General features: G+C 33.6%; 2 protein-coding genes across 5 annotated transcripts; one reads left to right on the top strand and one right to left on the bottom strand.

The window, feature by feature from the left end:
- The first annotated feature begins 4,861 nt into the window (after positions 1-4,861).
- Positions 4,862-6,829, top strand: LOC123225470 (abscisic acid receptor PYL8-like). Its single transcript, XM_044649420.1, has 3 exons — positions 4,862-5,313; positions 5,886-6,101; positions 6,234-6,829. The coding sequence occupies exons 1-3, from the start codon at positions 5,185-5,187 to the stop codon at positions 6,450-6,452; spliced, it is 564 nt and encodes a 187-aa protein (XP_044505355.1). The 5' UTR covers positions 4,862-5,184; the 3' UTR covers positions 6,453-6,829.
- Positions 6,830-7,728: 899 nt separating this feature from the next.
- LOC123225469 (ATP-dependent zinc metalloprotease FTSH 11, chloroplastic/mitochondrial-like) lies at positions 7,729-18,247 on the bottom strand. 4 transcript variants are annotated; one of them, XR_006504129.1, is made up of 18 exons: positions 17,260-18,247; positions 17,018-17,171; positions 16,478-16,570; positions 16,180-16,265; positions 15,888-16,011; positions 15,554-15,673; positions 15,319-15,369; positions 14,777-14,838; positions 13,313-13,370; positions 12,652-12,777; positions 12,467-12,547; positions 11,683-11,812; positions 11,430-11,578; positions 9,278-9,559; positions 8,916-9,005; positions 8,781-8,834; positions 8,165-8,384; positions 7,729-7,832 (listed from the first exon to the last, which is right to left on the bottom strand). XR_006504129.1 is itself a non-coding variant. In XM_044649419.1 (17 exons), the coding sequence occupies exons 1-17, from the start codon at positions 17,904-17,906 to the stop codon at positions 8,229-8,231; spliced, it is 2,463 nt and encodes an 820-aa protein (XP_044505354.1). In that variant the 5' UTR covers positions 17,907-18,247; the 3' UTR covers positions 7,729-8,228. The 4 variants fall into 4 exon arrangements, 1 of the variants encoding a protein (XP_044505354.1); XR_006504128.1 differs by having other exon boundaries at positions 7,729-8,097; XR_006504127.1 differs by having other exon boundaries at positions 7,729-8,082; positions 17,260-18,246.
- Between the last annotated feature and the right edge of the window lie 309 nt (positions 18,248-18,556).

An 18,556-nucleotide genomic window follows, 5' to 3' on the forward strand; every position in this document is an offset into this window, starting at 1 on the left:
TTGGTTTTATGTTGATGGCTAGACTCACCTTTATTCTCTTTTTTGGCTTCCCAATTCCAGGCTGCTTGCTCATTGAATTTAACATTCTTGCTGATTACTATCTTCTTGGTCTTGGGATTGAAGATCCTATACCCTTTTGTGACATTACTGTAACTAACAAATACACCCACTTCTGACTTCTTATCAAGCTTAGTTCTTTTTTCATTAGGCACATACATATAGCATAAACACCCAAACACTTTTAAGTGCTCAACTGAGGGTTTTTTCTCCAGACCACTTTTAATAAGGAGTTACATTATTCAGTGGCTTTTTAGGAAGTAAATTCAGTAGATACACTGAAGTGTTAGCAGCTTCAGCCCAAAAATTTTTAAGAAGTTTTTTCTCAAACATGAGGCATCTAGCCATTTTCATAATTGATCTGTTTTTTCTCTCACAAACTCCATTCTGTTGTGGAGTGTAAGGGGTGGTCAATTGATGCATTATTCCCTCTGTATTGCAAAAGGAAATAAATTCCTTTGAGGTGTATTCAATGCCAGTATCATACCTGAGCACTTTAAGTTTACATCCTGTATATCTTTCAACCTCTACCTTAAACTTCTTAAACAAGTCTAGGACCTCAGATTTTTGTTTCAAGAAATAAATCCAACTCAACCTTGAGAAATCATCAACAAAAAGTAAAAAAATCTGCTTCCATTCAGAGAAGGAATACTCATTGGACCACACAAATCTAAGTGCACTAATTGAAGCCTCTCTGTAGCTCTTGAATTACTACTGGAAAATGGAATTTTAGTTTGTTTTCCAAACTGACATACATCACACATAGTTTCATAATTACTCATAGCAAGTAAGTTTAACACAATTTGCCTGGAATGCATTTGTTTCAAAGTTGAGTAATTGAAGTGACCGAGTCTTTTGTGCCATAGAGTTAAATTACTCTCAGTGTGTTGATAGGCATGATCACCAGCTTGCATCCATTTAATTGCAAAATTTTTATCTTGCATTTTAATAGTCATTAGCTCACAATCATGTTGATCAATTATAAAACATGACTTATTTGCAAAATGTAGTGAATACCCTTTTTCTAGCATTTGTGCCACATTCAACAGATTATGATTAATCTTAGGAACATAAAAAACATCTTTAATGACTTTAGTAATTACTGAAGTTTCTATGAACGCTGCACCCTTTCCTTTGACTTCCAAGAGCTCTCCATTTCCAATTTTTACTTTGGATGAGTAAGTCACATCCAAGTCTTTAAGTAAATTAGCATCAAATGTCATATGGTTAGAGTATCCACTGTCTATTAGCCAGATATTGTGCCTACTATCAGTTGCATAACATGTTGCAACAAACAGATTTTCACTTGGCTCTTCTGGTTTTGTAACAGTTTGAGCTTGTTGAATCTGCTGTACTTGGTTTCCTCTCTTGTTCTTGCACACTCGATCAATGTGTCCAAGTTGATTACAAAACCTGCACTTAACATTCGGTCTGTACCAGCAGTAATTTAATGAGTGCCCTTTTTTCTTACAGTGAAGACAAAAAGGATATTTTCCTTTTTTCTCACCACTTTTGTTTCCATCACTCCCTTGCTTCCACTTTTCCTTCTTTTCTCCAGGTTGTTTCTTGTTGGAGCTGCAGTTTACTTGTTTTCCAGTAAGCTTAGAATTGAAGGCTCCTTCAGCAGTTTCTTCTTGCCTTAAAGCTCTTCTTTGGTCTTGAGCTTTCAGAGCATTTACTACCTTAGACAAAGTCAATTCCGAAAAATTCTTTGAATCTTCAAGTGAAGATATTTTGGCTTCATACCTTTCAGGAATGGATACCAATATTTTTTCAACAATTCTCTGATAAGATAGTTTTTCTCCCATCAACCTAATCTAATTTACAACCTTCATAGTCTTGTCAGTGTACTCTTGGATTGTTTCTTCTTCCTTCATTTTCAAGACTTCAAAATCTCTTCTTAAATTGAGAGCAAGCATTTGCCTTGACCTCTCATTGCATTGGGAGTCTTCTTTGAGTCTGTCCCATGCATCTTTGGCAGTTTCACAAGCCATAATTTTAGTGAAAACTGCATCAGTCACTGCTTGGTGGATAGTGGACAAAGCTTTTGGACCTTTGGTCGCTTCTTCTTCATGCATCCTTATTTGATTCAAAGTAGGATTAGACCCCAATGGAGGTGGTGTTTTCTCCTCCTCAACATATTGCCACAACCCTACTCCTCTCAAGAATGCTTTCATTTTGACTGCCCAAATATGATAATTTTCACCATTGTAGACAGGTGGTGTCATTGAAGATGAAGATGAAGTCATTACTTAAAGAAACCTTTTCCTGATAAGCTCTAAAATTTTACACACACAACCTCCCTTAAGATCTAAGCATACTTTGATACCATGTTAGATTTTTTGGATTTTTAAGTGTTTAAATTTTGGACAAGTTCTGTAAGCAATAAACAGAAACTTCCTTTGAAGAAGTAGAACACTTGTTTTTGGAAAAAGAGCAGCAGAAGTAGGAAATATTTTTCTGTATATTATCATTCAACATAAAAGGTTTTTATATAAAACAAAATACAATATTGGCCATAACTTAATTAATGAGCACCATACTTATAATAGCAAAAAAATGCCTGAAAATATGGATCATCATCCATTTAACCATAAGCTGCAACTAACACCAACAACTTTTCTGACATAGATACAAGCAGAAAGACACAAACATCCTTAATAAACTAACATTAATGACCAGGAAACCCTATTCAACTTAGTCAAAAAGATAAATTATGAGATATAATAACTAGACTCACAACTACTAAACTAGATAAATCAGGTATGATTTATCACGGTATATCGTTAGTCAACTTGAAGCTATTTATACGTAGCAATATACCACAATAAATCACATCTAATTTATATGATACAATAATTTTAGGTGTAATCACTACACCTTAGAGTTTACTTATTCAGTGAAATTGGGCGGGGTTTTCAGGTCATAATAAAGAAAGTCATTGCACCCCAGGGCTGATGTGATTTTTTATCACTACCTAAATTACACAATTCCAAATCATATGCATGTAAGGATTCTTACGTTTGTAAGGGAAAATCTAGACATCCTAAACACAGGTGTAAAATTTTTAGACCATTAGATCTAGTTGAAGACTCCTTGGAATATAACCTGTGATTTTTTAAACCCCAAGGTTTGGCATTGATTTACTTGAAGTCCGGTAAAATCTAAAAGTAACACTTAAGTCCTTATTAGGAAACAATTGTTTAAAGAAGTTTTGTAGAAATTCTAAAATGGCTATAATATGATATTTTTTATTATTAAAAAAAAATATTTTTAATTGACAACCGGGTGCTTATCAACATTTCATTAGTTTTGATTAAATATAATTTAGTGTACCACCGATTGACCCAAATCAACTATTTCACTAGGTCATTACATAAATTGAAAAATCTTTCAATGTATTATATTTTGTCGTAATATTTCTTTAATGATGCAATTAATAACCACATTTATAATATGTGACCATATCCATTGTAATGTGCGAGTTAAAGAAAAAAAATTACGTATTAGAAACTCATCCGTTGCATGTTTCAAACAAAGTATAATCAATGGAATATAAATAAAATTATGTCATTTTTTTCAAGAAATCAAAGAAAAAAATTTCCTTATGCATTTGAATTTAGTAAAAATAAAAAAGAATATCAATAATTATATATAATGATTAAACAAAAACTTGTTTTAAAGATTATTTTTAATGTTTATTTAAACAATAACCAAATCCAACGCTCAATTAACTGATCTGACAAACCTAGTTAACTTAGAGTAACACTTTCTCTGGTTTATTGTTTGATATGGAGTTCGAAAACGTGAGGTCAAAGATGATAAAGAAGAATCTCTTTACATATAATAGTTTTGTCGTAATATTACTTTAATGACTCAATTTATAACTACATTCTTTGTAACATATGAATTAAAGGAAAAATTATGTATTAAAAATTCATACATGTTGTTGTTTTTTAACATTTTCAAATCTTCCATAGATTTCCATAAAATTACCTTTCTCATTATGTCAGTTTTTCACGAAACGAAGAAAACATATATAGAGAGAGGATATGACCACATCATTATTAAGTAGTGATATATACATACAAAAATATGTATAAATTTATATAAAAATAATAACGTATTACTATATGATTAGATAAGTCTAAATTAAAAATAAAAAAACGTTCAATCACATAATGATATGTCATTATTTGAGCACATAATTTATTACATCATTATTATATATAAATTAATATTAATAAGAAGAGGCGAATATGTAGGGTTAGATTCAATTTGATTTGTTAGAGCTCGGATTGAACGAGCTAAGTTATAGTAAATAATTGGGTTTATTTTTATAAAATGAGCTGTGTTTGAATTGATTCGAATATTTAAGTTCGAATTAACTCAAATCAAATTTGAAATTAAATTGTCTTTGAATTGAATTTAAATCTCAACTTATTAATTTTAAATTGATCATAAATTAACTTTTTTAAACTTATACTCATCTCAAACTAAAGTGTGTTCAAGTTCGGTTCGAGTAAAATCTTAGCCTACTAACATGGATCAAATGAACTATAGCCCACCGCAGCCGACCAACCTTCAGCAAGTATAACTAACAACAAGGGCATATTTCACAGAAAGAGAGAATGTCAGAAGGAGACCAGAAGAATGGCATATCCGTGAATATTAGTCAAACTGAAAGTCATTTCCGAAAGGCACGTTTTAAAAATTACATTATTTTCAAATCTAGTTTAAACCTCGTCTCATCAATTTCGAACCTGTCTCGAGCTAACTTTTTAAACTTAAGCCGGTCTCGAACTAAATCATATGTGAATTCGATCGGGATGGAATCAAAACCACCGCTCCGGCCAGCCTTCACCACCTAAAAGAATGGCATATCCGTGAATATTGGCCAAAGACAGGGTCATTTCCAGAAGTAGCTAGATTACAAAACAAAAATGGCTATTTATAAGAAATGAGTATTGCTCGTAGTTGGTATTCTTATGATTTCAGGAGATAAACAGAAAGATGACGACATTTTCTTATTCTAACTCTTCTTCTATAGAAACAAGCTGAAAAGTTATAGAGTCTTTGACAAAAGCTGTAAGCAGAAGCTGAGAGGTTAGGCGGGGTTTGGCAAAAATGAACAGCAACGATCAAAATAGGGGAGCTGACGAAAGTGATCATATTAGAAAGCATCATACACACGATGTAGCTGATCATCAGTGTAGTTCTGTTCTCACCAAGCACATCAGAGCTCCTGTTCCTCTCGTAAAATGTTTTATTTTATTTATTTATTTGTATATATGTGTTATTTTTTGAAAGAGTTCGGGTTATGACTGTTTAAGAAGTTCTTTCAAATGGGTTCAAGTTTCAATCTTGAAATCTGGGTTCTGTGATTATCAATGTGGTTTTGATGGGTTTTAGATTTTTAGTTTCTTTTGTGAGATTTGTAGTTGATCTTGATCCGTGTTGTTTTTCAAAGATTTTTTTTTTGTTTGAATCTGATGTGACTGTGATGAAGTGTTTTGGGTTCTGGTTTTTAATCTAGTCATAACGTTTCTTAGGGCTTTTGTGAGGTATAATTATGATAAGCAGTGGATTCTCTGCAAGTTTTGATTATATGGTCTGTTTGGTATCTGAGAAAATGCAAGGAAAAGCTTACCTACCAAATGCTATAATAGGAAAGCTGATAAATGGCTTTTGATTGAAGTAGAAACAACTTGTTCTTCCAAAATTATAGGGCTTGAAGGATGTTTTTGTTGAAATTCAGTAAGTTACTGCATTGCTTGAGTTGTTTGTACAAGGGATGCTTCACAATTCTGGAAAATTTCCTTTTACAGGTATGGTCTTTGGTGAGGAGGTTTGATCAACCGCAGAAATATAAGCCATTTATCCGCAGGTGCATCGCAGAGGGAAACCTTCAGATCGGAAGTCTCCGAGAAGTCAATGTTAAGACCGGTCTTCCGGCCACCACAAGTACCGAAAGACTAGAACTTCTCGATGATGAAGAGCATGTTCTCAGAGTCAGGATCATCGGCGGGGATCATAGACTCAGGGTATTCAATCTGTTCTTCCCCTTTCATTCCTCATATCCTTACATTCCACTATGGTTCTTTCTTTATTCGATGAAATGATTTTCATTGCACAAGCGATTCAATTAAACGACTGTCTTATCGTTCTTTCCTCAGAACTACACTTCGGTCAATTCCCTTCATCCAAAGATTGTCGAGGGAAGGCCAGGGACGTTGGTTCTTGAGTCTTTCGTAGTGGATGTGCCTGAAGGGAATACTAAGGACGATACATGCTACTTCGTTGAAGCTTTAATCAAGCTCAATCTGAAATCGCTTGCTGAAGTCTGTGAGGATCTTGCAGTGCAGGGTAGGACCGAACCTATCGATAGGATGTAAGAGTAGAGATAGGAATGCTGTTGAGGAACGCAACGCTTGCCGAGGATGACACTTTTAAGGCTTTCACATCTCGGTCGGAGGCTTTCAAGACGGACTGGCATTAGTACTTGTTTAATCATCCATATGCACACATTTTCCTTCTGTTATGTTGTGTCTTTATTTGTTAATACACGTTCAGTGTCTTTAAGTAGGTCAAGAACCACAGCTCTTGTAAAAGGTCATCGTTTGCTCTGTATTTTTGAGTGTTTTGTTGGTGCTCTTATCTCTGTGTACAAAGCGTACTGGAAAGAGTTAGTTCCTGTAAATTTTGGTTTCGTGCATTAGTTCCTAGCACAGTAGTAGCAATATAGGATAGCTGTCCTGTGTTTGTAGCCAAACAACCAGAGTTCAATTCAAATTAATAGTATCCAATTTGATTTGAATTTGTTCAAACTAGTGTACAATATTATCGATAAAATAAATAATATTATTAAAGAGATAAACAATTGAATTAATCAAAGTTTTCAAGTTTGAGTTTCAATTTAAGTTTAATTTAAACAGATTCAGTCCAAGTTGGCGTACATTAAATCCAACCTTAGTTAAGAGAGATGTTTTCCTGGATCAAGGAAAAGTTAATTGTACAAACTATTGTGTATTAATAAGTCCAATCAAATTAACTTATTATTATATGATTGAATAAATTTTAATTAAAAATAAAATAAATAATTAAATCTTTTAATTATATGATGACATATTAATTTATTTATACCGATTAATAAATATTGTTTGTGTATATAACATTACTCTAAGGAGTCGTTTGATTTGAGTAATATTTTATTATCAAAATAAAAAGATTACCTTAAAGATAAATTACTTAAAAGATTACTGGGAATAAATGATTATTATGTTTGATAAAATTTGGTAGATATAAATAATTATTGTGTTTGATTAAAGGTAATAAAAAATTACTAGTAAATTATTTTACTTAAATACCCTTGAATATAATTATTTTTAAATATTTTTTATATTATTTATTATATTAATTAAAAATAAATTTATTTTTGTCTCAAAAAATTAATAAATAATAATATAATTATAATAAAATCAAGACTACCTTAGTAATCTTTAAATTCTTAAGGTGAAGTCAATATTGGTAATAAAAGATTACTGTAATATTTTATTACTGTCAAACTAAATAAGAGAATAAAAGATAAATTATCAAAGTAATCATAAAAACCACAAACCAAACGCCCCTAATTGGAATGCAACTAATCTAGGTGGCTTTAAACAACAAAAGTCAGCTTTCAAACGGTCTAATTCTTGTTTCTTTATTTCTGTCCACAGAAAGATCTTCCAAATAATAGCGATGGCCTCAAGATTCCTCTATTGAACGACAATCAGCTGTCATTTCAGTACGAAATCTTTAGATTTGCAGAAACCATGATATGATAAGCCAAAACAGGCATCATAGCGAGCATGGAAGGAACATGAAGGACGAAAATATTAGAGTTTCTAAAAATTTTAAATTATTGCTATAATTCAAAATTTGACCCATAATGGGGTGAAGTTTAAACCCAAATGATACATGATTTTCTACGCTTTTTGGTTCGTTGTTAGAGCAGGGGAGTTGGTTGCTTCCAAGACGAGCCGCCTGTAAATAGAATTCCTATGGCACATCTTTACAATGAAAACAATATAGGTAGAAAATTGCATCAATTTGTATAAAAAATCACCTGTGGAGTTTTTGATATACTGTACAGAGCTCCTCAAAACCTGAACAATGTAAAGATCATCCTCTCATGCCAATACAAGCTCTCCCTCTTCTTGTTGTTCGACTTGTTGCTCAGGGAGCCGTCCTTCTCGGAAAGGAAGAAGAATGCGCTTTATTTCCTCTGAACTCAGTGTCTCGTACTCTAAGAGTGCGTTTGCTAGTGCATGTAATGCCTTCTCATGCTGAAATATTTAAACAAAAATTTTGACATTAGAAATCTGTCAGGTCATCAACAGTTATGACATCAGTTAGTAGGCTGGATTTGAGACAAACCAGACTCGGCCTAAAGGAGTTGAGCTCCCTTCAAACCAAGCTCTAGTTTTGGCTTGAATTTCACTGCAGTACAGAGCTGAGCTAAAAACTCAGCTTGGCTCACAGTTGTTTTGGCCATGGCCATTTCAAATCAAGCTTGCCCCCCGGCTCATGCTCACTAATACCACACCCTCAGACTCGAGCTCAAGCTTGCCTAAATTTAGCTCGTTTCAAGCTTGATCGAGGCATATATATAAAGTGCATAGTTTAGGATAGTTTATTCCTCCTCTCAAAAGACAAAAATACCAGACAGATAATCAACTAACCTTCTTTAATAGGGCCTTTACACGATCATATGCTTCCCTTAGGAGTTTCACCACCTGCAAAACCGATCAAGTAAAATCAGATTGAAAAGAAATTATCATAACTAAAATGTAACGAAGCTAAAATTCAATACACACTTCAGCATCAATACGTGATTGCATTTCTGAACTTGGCCGTTCTTTAATGTTAACAGGTCCAATTGCATCACTCATCCCACAGTTTGATACCTGAAGCAAAAAGTTGAACTTAATATCAATCAATTGAATTAAAACAAACTAATGTTAACCACGTAGGAAATAGATGAAAGTTCCTAATATTTTGAATTCTAATTTCTGTAAAAAATTCAGAGTAAATATATTATAAAACGCACCAAACAACTTGAAGTTTAATTATTCGATTCAGACAACTTTGGGATAGTTATTTAGCAAACAAGTGGCAACTCCTTTGTCCATGATTTTGAAAACCAGCTAATTTTGTTCAATATTTTAGGATAAAATACCATGTATTGGGCAAGCTCTGTAGCTGTGTGAAGATCACTACTTGCTCCAGTTGTGACATGATCCTGACCAAAGATGAGTTCCTCTGCAGCCCTTCCCCCCATACAAACATCAAGACGAGCTAATAGCTGCTTCTTGCTAACTGATGTCTCATCACTTGAAGGGAGCTGGGTCACCATTCCTAATGCAGATCCACGTGGCATGATTGTTGCCTTGTGAATTGGATGTGCACCCTCAGTGTTAAAAGCAACAATTGCATGACCACTCTCATGATATGCAGTGAGCTGAAATAACAAGTATCAACAACTCAGAAAACATGAGCAATCTTTTATGAAATATCATATGGATCTTTTTTATATAACTACAAAGCTGACTATCCATAAGCTTCTAAACTAATACTCCCAATAATTTATTTTAAAAAATAAAAAGCACACAGCTAGTATCATTGCCACAGGGCAACTATAATGAATTTTCCATAACATGCCAATGGAATCTCACTCCTCCCCCACCGATCTATATTAAGTACTTAGAAATGACTAAATAAAGAAAAGTAGGCTTAACCCTTGAAAGGATTAGATGATAATAATAATAATAATTAAAAAAATTAATTAAAATTTGATCAAAATAAAATATTTGACTAACATAAAATATTTGATATTAGGATAAGATATCTAAGATTTGTATTATATATTTGATTTTAGGATAATATATTTGATTAAGATAATATTTGAATTTGAAAGTTAGAATATTGGTAGAATAAATAGACATGAATCCATGGAGTAAAAGAGAGGGATATTATTTTTGGATAAGGAGTTGACACCTCTTATTGCCAACGTTAGCATTGTTCGTATTAAAATAGTTGCTTTCATTAAGAGGTTTCTAACAAAATGGTATTTAAGCATTGTCATCCCAAGGATGTGGAGATTTGATATCATATAAGATGAGAGTGGACAATGGAAGAAGATCCGAAGACTAACAGAATTGGAAGCTCAAGCAATGGGGAAAAACGGAATTTGTTTTCGTTGTGAAAGCAAAGAGAAACCCAATCATAACTGCATATGCAAATCATGAGATGTCCTATTGGTGGATGAAGACGGATTGCATGACTATGCCATCTTGATTGTGTATCATGTTTGATGAGAGAAGAAAGAAACAGATACAACTGAGACAGTAGATTACGATGAAAAATCGGCTAGTTCTAACAAAATTATTAAGCTAGTGATGGACCCAGAAATAGAATCAGCAAAAACTGTGGTTCAGTTGGTCAAATAAAATGACCAGGAGGAGGAATCAACATATTTGGGGATTCAATTGATAGATTTTGATGAGCTTAACTGCCGGAATCCATTTGTTCATCTAGTAATCTAATTCAATTAGTAACAAAAACCAAACGGGTAATGAACAATGAAGAAAACATGAAACAAAAGGAACATAAGATGTTGATGGAGACACACCAAGCTAGGATCGACAAAGACGATGTTAAAAATAAAAAACGAGGAAGTATGACTTCTAACAATAGGAATAATGGCAAAATGAAAGAGGTTTTCCAAATTGAGTAGGATAAAATGGAAAGATGAAAAAAAAAAGGTCAAAATGGGTGTCTAAAAATACAAAAACTAAACAAAAAAAGAAAAAAAAATTCCAATTTGCCCACCTTGAGGACAAGGTGGTTCAGGTAATGTTAGGATTAGAAGACGCTAATAATAATAATCATAATAATAAGAAGAAAAAGAAAATATTTGATTAGAATAATAAATTTGAGGTTAATATAAGATATTTAAAATTAGAATAAAATATTTGATTTTAATATAATATGTTTGATTAGGATAATATTTGAATTTAAAAGTTAGGATATTGGTAGGATAGAGGTGATTGGATGGAAGAAAAAAGGAGGAATATTATTATTTGAAAATCTTGGACAACCTTGATTGGGAGGCTACGACCTTTGAAAAGAGCTTACACCTCCTTTTGCCTGCATTAGCACTGTTTATATTGGAATGGGTGTTCTTTGTTAAAAGGTTCCAACAGTCCTCAAGATACATGGCTTATGGATAGAGCATAAATGACGCCCATAATTGAACTCATAAGTGGAATAGAAATTTGAAAGACTGTATGAAGCGAGAATTCTTCATCTCAAATAGTCAATTAACACACCTTTTTTGATTCTTCTGATATGAACATAGTTTTACGCTCAGTACCCATAAGTATCCTGTCTTTAGCATACTCCAACTCAGTGGCTGTTATCTTCTCCAAACCTTCAACAGCAGCCTTAATGGCAGCAATGTTTACCAAGTTTGCAAGATCTGAATGGGAAGAAAAGAACATGCACACAATTTATGAGAAACACATCTGTTTGATGCATTTTTAGTGAGAAAGATGGTAGTTTAGTTGAATGAAAGGATATTACCTGCTCCATTGAATCCTGGTGTACCTCTGGCAATTGATTTAATATCTACATCCTCTGCCAAAGGTTTATCCTGAAGATAGAGCTCCAGAATTTCTTGTCGACCTCGCACATCAGGATTTGGAACAACAATCTAAAAGTAAATTTTATTAGTCCTCTTTTCCACGAGCATAGAAATTAATTTAAAAAATCGATTGTTAAATCTAGTGCAGATAAATTGACTCATCACCATGAGAATGAATATATGGTTATATTCATTAAATTACCATCCATAATCTCAAAAGCTAATCCAAAGACTTCACTATCACTGAACAAAAATCATTCAAGTAAAATTTTACACACTTTTTAGAACTAAAAGGCTAGGTTTTCAATATTCAAAAAATTGAATTTGCCCAAAGTGGTAGAGAACCTATCCCTGCAAGAGACACATGCCCATGCATAGGCCATTTTCATGTACAGGAAGGTTGGGGTAATAAACAAGCCCAACCATGGCTGTATGATGCATGCAACTTGAAGTGCATTTAAAGTATAATAGATTAGAAGAACAATAATGGAACAAATCTCTGGCGTCACCACAGATTCAAGAAATCTCACCTGGTATCACCATACGGATAAAACATGGATTCTGCTAAAAAGCAGACACATGTGAAAAAGGATGGACTCAGTTATAAGACAAGTAGTAACAAAGTATGCATTTAAGCAAACCAAAAATTTCAACAGTAAAATCTTCAGTTTCTTCACTAGTTCAACTCCAAAAATCAAAGATATATGAGATATAAAAACTTACATGCCTGTCAAATCTACCAGGCCTTGTCAAAGCAGGATCAAGAATGTCAGGCAAATTTGTTGCGGCCATCAAGATTATTCCCTGTGGATGATAAAGTTACACAAATTCTTTTTTGAGAAGAAACAAAGATTGGTTGAAAATATTGCAGATAAAACTCATTCATAAAGCAAGATAGTTAAACACACTTCATTCTGTTCAAAACCATCCATTTCAACAAGTAGTTGATGCAATGTTTTCTTGGTGTGGCCTTCCCATTGTTTTCTTGTGGATCCAACAGCATCTATTTCATCAATAAAGATGATGCAAGGTGCCTATAAAACATAAAAATAATGTTACATCATGTGATGAAAGAAATACCCCACAGAATTCGAGTAAACAAGTATGACATTAACAAATGTTGAAACTGATCATGATATCAAAACGGCTCAATTATACACGTAGCTACAGAGATATACTGCACTAGCCATTTTGCAGCATTATAGTTTCCCTTTTAAAACAAAAATGGCACTTGCACATATTTTTATCCTCAGAACAAGGCATTATTTGAAAGATGTCACCAGAGAACTTTTCTTTGGGCAAGTATATTAAATAAAAGCAAAAGCAACAAGAAACATAGCAGACAAAAGCATTGCAACATGTATGAATAACACTTATATCTGTCTTAATGACATCTACGCAATCCTCAAAGATCTAAATAGAAGCATAGTTAAAATTTCATATTTAAAAGCATAAATGGTTGTTTAAAAAATTTTAATATTCTTTTTAATATTAATTTCCCTGATCTATTTTTATTTACTTTTTGATTTTCTGCTACTGTCACTGAAAAAATGCCTGAAAACAACAAACCTTCTTTTTAGCTGCTTGAAATAAGGACCTCACACGTCGGGCACCAACACCAACAAACCTGCCAAATAAAAGGGAAAAGACTGAGCATCACCAGCATGCATTTTTTTTCTTTTATTGATGCGTTGCTAATGCATGAATATCACACATTGACAAGCTCACACCTTCAACTGTTGCAGTTGAAATCAATTTTCAGACTGGTAGTTCTTCAAGTTACAATTTATACGATCACAAAAGCAACCATGTAAAAGTTTCATCTCTGTTCCATTTTTGCATAATTTTACTCAAATGTAATAGCCAAAGCTAGTGCCATATTTTAGTTACTGTTCAACAGAATAATCCAATACACACTTTTCTCTTTTTCACCTGACCAAAAACAAATATATAACCCTAAAATTTGTATTGATAGACATTAATAAACTGGTCACATCAGACACCCTTAGGGGGCGTTTGGTTGGGGATTTTTAAGATTACCTTGGTAATCTATCTTTTATTCCCTTGTTTAGTTTGTCAGTAATAAAAGATTACAGTAATCTTCTATTACTAATGCTGACGTGGCAGGTAATATAGATGGTAATCTGATTACCACTTTCACCTTAGGTATTTAAAGATTACTGAGGTAATCTTGAGTTTATTATAATTATATTATTATTTATTAATTTTTTGAGATAAAAATAAATTTATTTTTAATTAATATGACAAATAATATAAAAAATATTTAAAAATAATTATATTAAGGGCATTTAAGTAAAATAATTTACTAGTAATCTTTTATTACCTTTAACCAAACACAATAATTATTTATACCTACCAAATTTTATCAAACATAGTAATCATTTATATCCAGTAATCTTCTAAGTAATCTATCTTCAAGTTAATCTTTCTATTTTAGTAATAAAACATTACCCCAACCAAACGCCCCCTTAGGGACAGCCAAAAGAGGACGTCAATGTTTGAACCCATAAACAGATTTGTAAGAAGTGAATAGCAATAACAAGTCTCTGAGAAATCAACAAAGTCTCACATTTCATAATGTCAAAACTCTTCTACAGATATTAATAGATTTGTTAAATTTCTCAGAATAGATCCCACATTTATTTCTTGTTAAATTACTTAGAAAAGCCTATATCATATTGAGCCTTCAATAAATAGTAAAAAAAATCTTTTCAAACTGGAAAGAGAGCAATCATAAAAGTGGATGATGCATAGGAATATCTAAAATGATGTCTTGCAATAGTAGTATGGAAAAATAAACAAAACTTTGATTTATCAAAGGAAAAACTACAACATGTTGTCACAACACCGAAAATAGACCATTGTTATTTTCATAGTATCTAATATCTTAGCCAAAGCACATGCAACCCTACTTAAGCATATTTTGTCCAAGACAAACATCACTAGATTAACAAGGTCATAAAGGAAATGAAGATTAACAAAGCAGAAATATAAAAACAATAGATGGCTTACATTTCCTCAAATTCAGATCCTGCTCTATAGAAAAATGGTACCCCAGCTTCACCAGCAATAGCCTTCAAGGTTCAACAATTGTTTGAGAAAAAAAAAAAAAAAACTAATATTAAAAAAAATGGTCTGATATGTGAAAGTGAAAATATCTAAACAAATGTAAAGAAACCTAAATCGCCATTACAATTCACACATATATGTTTTTTTCACTTTTTTCATCTATGACAAATAATGGTTCATAGGAAAAGCTATACAAGGAAAACCTAAACGATTTTGATATGTGTAACAACCTATCCATGTGCAAGAACACTGCCAATGGATGCAGTTAAAAACAAAGGAACAAAAGATCAATTAGGTAAAAAAAAGGTAAGTGAATGTACTAGCTTTAGCAAAACTTGAAACCTAAAACCCCTTTTACAGTTAAAAAAACAATTGGTTCATGAAAGCTAAAACCTTATTAGTTAGAAAAACAATTTAGCAAATGAAACCTAAAACCACTTGGCAGGAAAGAAACAATTTATGAGAGTACAAAAGAAACACCTTACCTTGGCAAGCAGAGTTTTTCCAGTTCCTGGCGCTCCAGTCAAAAGAATTCCCTGCAATGTGTAAGACTGGTAATTTTAAAACAATCTATTAAAGATACAAATTCAATAATGAAGTTATTTAACCTAACAAGGAGGCATAAAACCATTTATGCTTAACTGCTTCTTGAAAATGCGTAAGAAAAACAATGTTTAGCAGCAGGTTCCTTCATATGAGTCATAACTAATCTGGACAAACCTTAGGCAACTTCCCACCAAGTCGAGTAAACTTTGATGGGTTTTTCAGATACTCTACTACTTCCACAAGCTCTTGTTTAGCATCATCACAACCTTTGACATCCTTGAAGGTTTTAACATTCTGAAAGAGAACCAATAAGCAGGAACAGGATGGAGGATCAAGATTTACAGTCATATCTCAAATACAAAACTGAACCATAAACATGAGTGATTGCAGATCATTTGAATGCTGCATATGAAGCTCAAGGATTATTTAAAAGAAAAGAACATGTGAAAGCATTCCTACAAATGGTCTGAGGAAACCAACTTCACAAGCTCACAACTTTAACTTTTACCTTCTCTGGCATAAATTCTTTATTCAAGTCCTTCGGAGAATAAGAAGAACTTGAGCCAACACCTGAGGTTCCTATCCCACCCAGGCTTCCTATGTACTTTTGAAGTGCAGCAGCACCCATTAACCTGAAAGCAGTTCATAGTTAATAATAGTAACATCTCCAGTAGACAAGCAAACACTAACAACTTTGACGGCATGAGCAAGAGAGAACTTGTCTGATACTATGCTGATTCTCAAATTAGAGAACATGACGATCAAGTTAAACAACAATAAGTAAACCAAAAGATTCATACCATACTAATCCAACAGCCACGGTGAATAAGATAGTTGAGATAAGCTCTTGTGCAAATCGAGATTTGTTTGACACTTTTGGGTCAACCTGATAGAAGACATCACATAATTCAGGATCCGAACATGTTAAACACACACAATGAGAAAGAAAGAGAGTCTTAAAAAGAGGAAGCATAAAGGTGGAGAACAAACAAATATTTTTGTCTGACATCCTATAACTATGGGATTTCCAACAATCATATGAGAGCTAACATGCTTTTCCCTTCCAGGAAGAACAACTACTCCTGTTTTGAGACTTACCATCACCACATGCAATGGCTGTTTCTCAGATATGCCAGGGTTCAAAAAGGGCTCATTTGTGTTCCCTGATGCACGTTGCTTCAATTCTTGCAACTACAAGTAAAAATTAGAAATCGATCAGCTATGCAAAAGTCATGTAGTCAGCATATTAAAGAATTTTCATGAAGGAGGCTAAAAATTGAGGGAACCCCTATAAAAGAAAGGGCTATGACCATGATAATGGATTTTTTCAAATAAAAATCCTGTCAGGAGTTGTACGCCAGGTAAAACGAAATTTATGGCAATGGGAAAACATGTCTTGCAGCTTATGGCTTGTTCACCATAAAAATAGTTTGAAAACACTGAAATCATTGTTTAGAGCAAGGAAGGTTTTGATTCACTGCCCAGCTCTCTAACAGTGCTTTCCCTGTATAAATATTCAGGTACACTTCATTACCTTACTGAGATAGAGAAACTTACTCTTCACAAATGAGACTAAAATAAATCAAATCCCATCATTATTACATAGAAAAAGAATTACAGAAGAACAAGGATGATTACCAATGAAGGAAGAGCAGAAGGCTTGCCAGATTGTTCATCTGGAAGATACTCAGCAATAGCATTAGTAGCAACAAGTGCCCGAAGATATTCTGCCACACCTCTGCTATCCACATCATGCTCCCTTTGCTCAAACCGTTTGATCACAGCCTCAGGACTAAAAAAAAAAAAAAGAACTAATAAATGCCGTTACATATACTCCACTTTGTAAGAAACAAAACAGTTGAGAAAAAGTAAAACTGAACCTGTGCTTGTTGAGTTCAGCTAAGAGAGCATTCTGCAAGGCAACATCTTTCGGATTAGCATTAGCCTCAGCAATCAGCTGTTCAAGCCGTTTCTCTTGCCGCCAAAACGGCCACCAACTTAACAAATCCCAGGCCATCATTTTCTCAATTCCTTTTTTCATCTTCGTCCACAAGTCCATCAAAAACACCAGCAAAAGAATTTTAGTCTTTGCCCCCTCATTTTCCACCGCACTCGCGCCCACTCCCTCACTATCGTCGCCATTCATCTCCTCCTCCACCTTCAACTCACTTTCAAAACTCCCACCGACGGCAGTCTCTTCAAAGCTGGAATTCGACACCTCGGAAGAAAATTTCAAACCATTACCATCATCATTGCCTCCGCGAAAATCGGAACTAGAATTGTTAACGAATTTAGAATCCCGGGAATCGACGTTGTCAGGATGCAATGTGCAAGGAATTGAAAGATGAAGGGGGCGAAAACACAAATAATTAAAGGAGGAAGAGCAGTGGTGAAAACGGTGGCGTGCAGGAGGAGAAAGAGGGTGGTGAAAACGGTGTCGTTTAGAACAAGAAGAAGAAAGAGGAGAAGTATAGAGAGAAAGTGAAGAAGGCTTACAAAGAAGAGCAGCTTGGAGAATGATGGTCATTGTTAGGGTTTATTTGTGAAGAAGAATCTCTCTCACGCGCTGGCTCACTCTTCTCTTCTCTGTTTTGTTTTTGTCTTGACTGGTTATTATTATGTATCTGGGAAAAGAGAGAGAGAGATGAGACGAGAGCCACAAGAATTGGTTGATTAAGAGACTTATCTCGATTGAATTGGCGCCGGCTTTATGCCTGTCTGTGCGACTTATGAGTGAGCAAGATGGATTAAGTATGTCACTCGTGTGCGGGTTTTTTGTGAGTGAACTCAGTGAGTGGAAGATCTTTCCTCGCCGCGGAGATAGTTCTGAAATCAAGCCGGGTATCTTGAGCTCCGATTAAACATGGTGAGTTAAATACATTTTAATTAAAAAAAAATCAATCCGAGACGAAAATATTCAAACTTAAGCTAATGATACTGTACAGCCAGGGTTAGATCGGCTTAAAATAATTCAAATTTATTTAAATCAAATCCAAATTAAGCTCGTATCAAAAGAGTTGTTTCATCTAAATCTGAATTAAACTTAAGTTAAAAAAATCAATTTGATTTAACTCACATAACAAAAAATGATTTTACTCGATTCAAATTTAACTCATAATTCTATTTGAGGTTGGATTAACATTGACCATAAAAAATAGAAAAACTCAACATGGGTTT

This window comes from Mangifera indica, chromosome 9 (assembly GCF_011075055.1).
Source record: "Mangifera indica cultivar Alphonso chromosome 9, CATAS_Mindica_2.1, whole genome shotgun sequence".
Classification (NCBI taxonomy): domain Eukaryota; kingdom Viridiplantae; phylum Streptophyta; class Magnoliopsida; order Sapindales; family Anacardiaceae; genus Mangifera; species Mangifera indica.

What these genes read in the sequence shown, in the direction of transcription:
- LOC123225470 (XM_044649420.1), top strand. Translation starts at nt 5,185, where the DNA reads ATGAACAGCAACGATCAAAATAGGGGAGCTGACGAAAGTGATCATATT. An exon ending in TCAGAGCTCCTGTTCCTCTC is followed by an intron (nt 5,314 to 5,885) that starts GTAAAATGTTTT and finishes TTCCTTTTACAG; the next exon opens with GTATGGTCTTTGGTGAGGAG. An exon ending in GCGGGGATCATAGACTCAGG is followed by an intron (nt 6,102 to 6,233) that starts GTATTCAATCTG and finishes TTCTTTCCTCAG; the next exon opens with AACTACACTTCGGTCAATTC.
- LOC123225469 (XM_044649419.1), bottom strand. Translation starts at nt 17,906, where the DNA reads ATGACCATCATTCTCCAAGCTGCTCTTCTTTGTAAGCCTTCTTCACTT. An exon ending in CTTCTGCTCTTCCTTCATTG is followed by an intron (nt 16,571 to 17,017) that starts GTAATCATCCTT and finishes TTTTACTTGTAG; the next exon opens with TTGCAAGAATTGAAGCAACG. An exon ending in TAAAGGCCCTATTAAAGAAG is followed by an intron (nt 8,385 to 8,780) that starts GTTAGTTGATTA and finishes TAAATATTTCAG; the next exon opens with CATGAGAAGGCATTACATGC.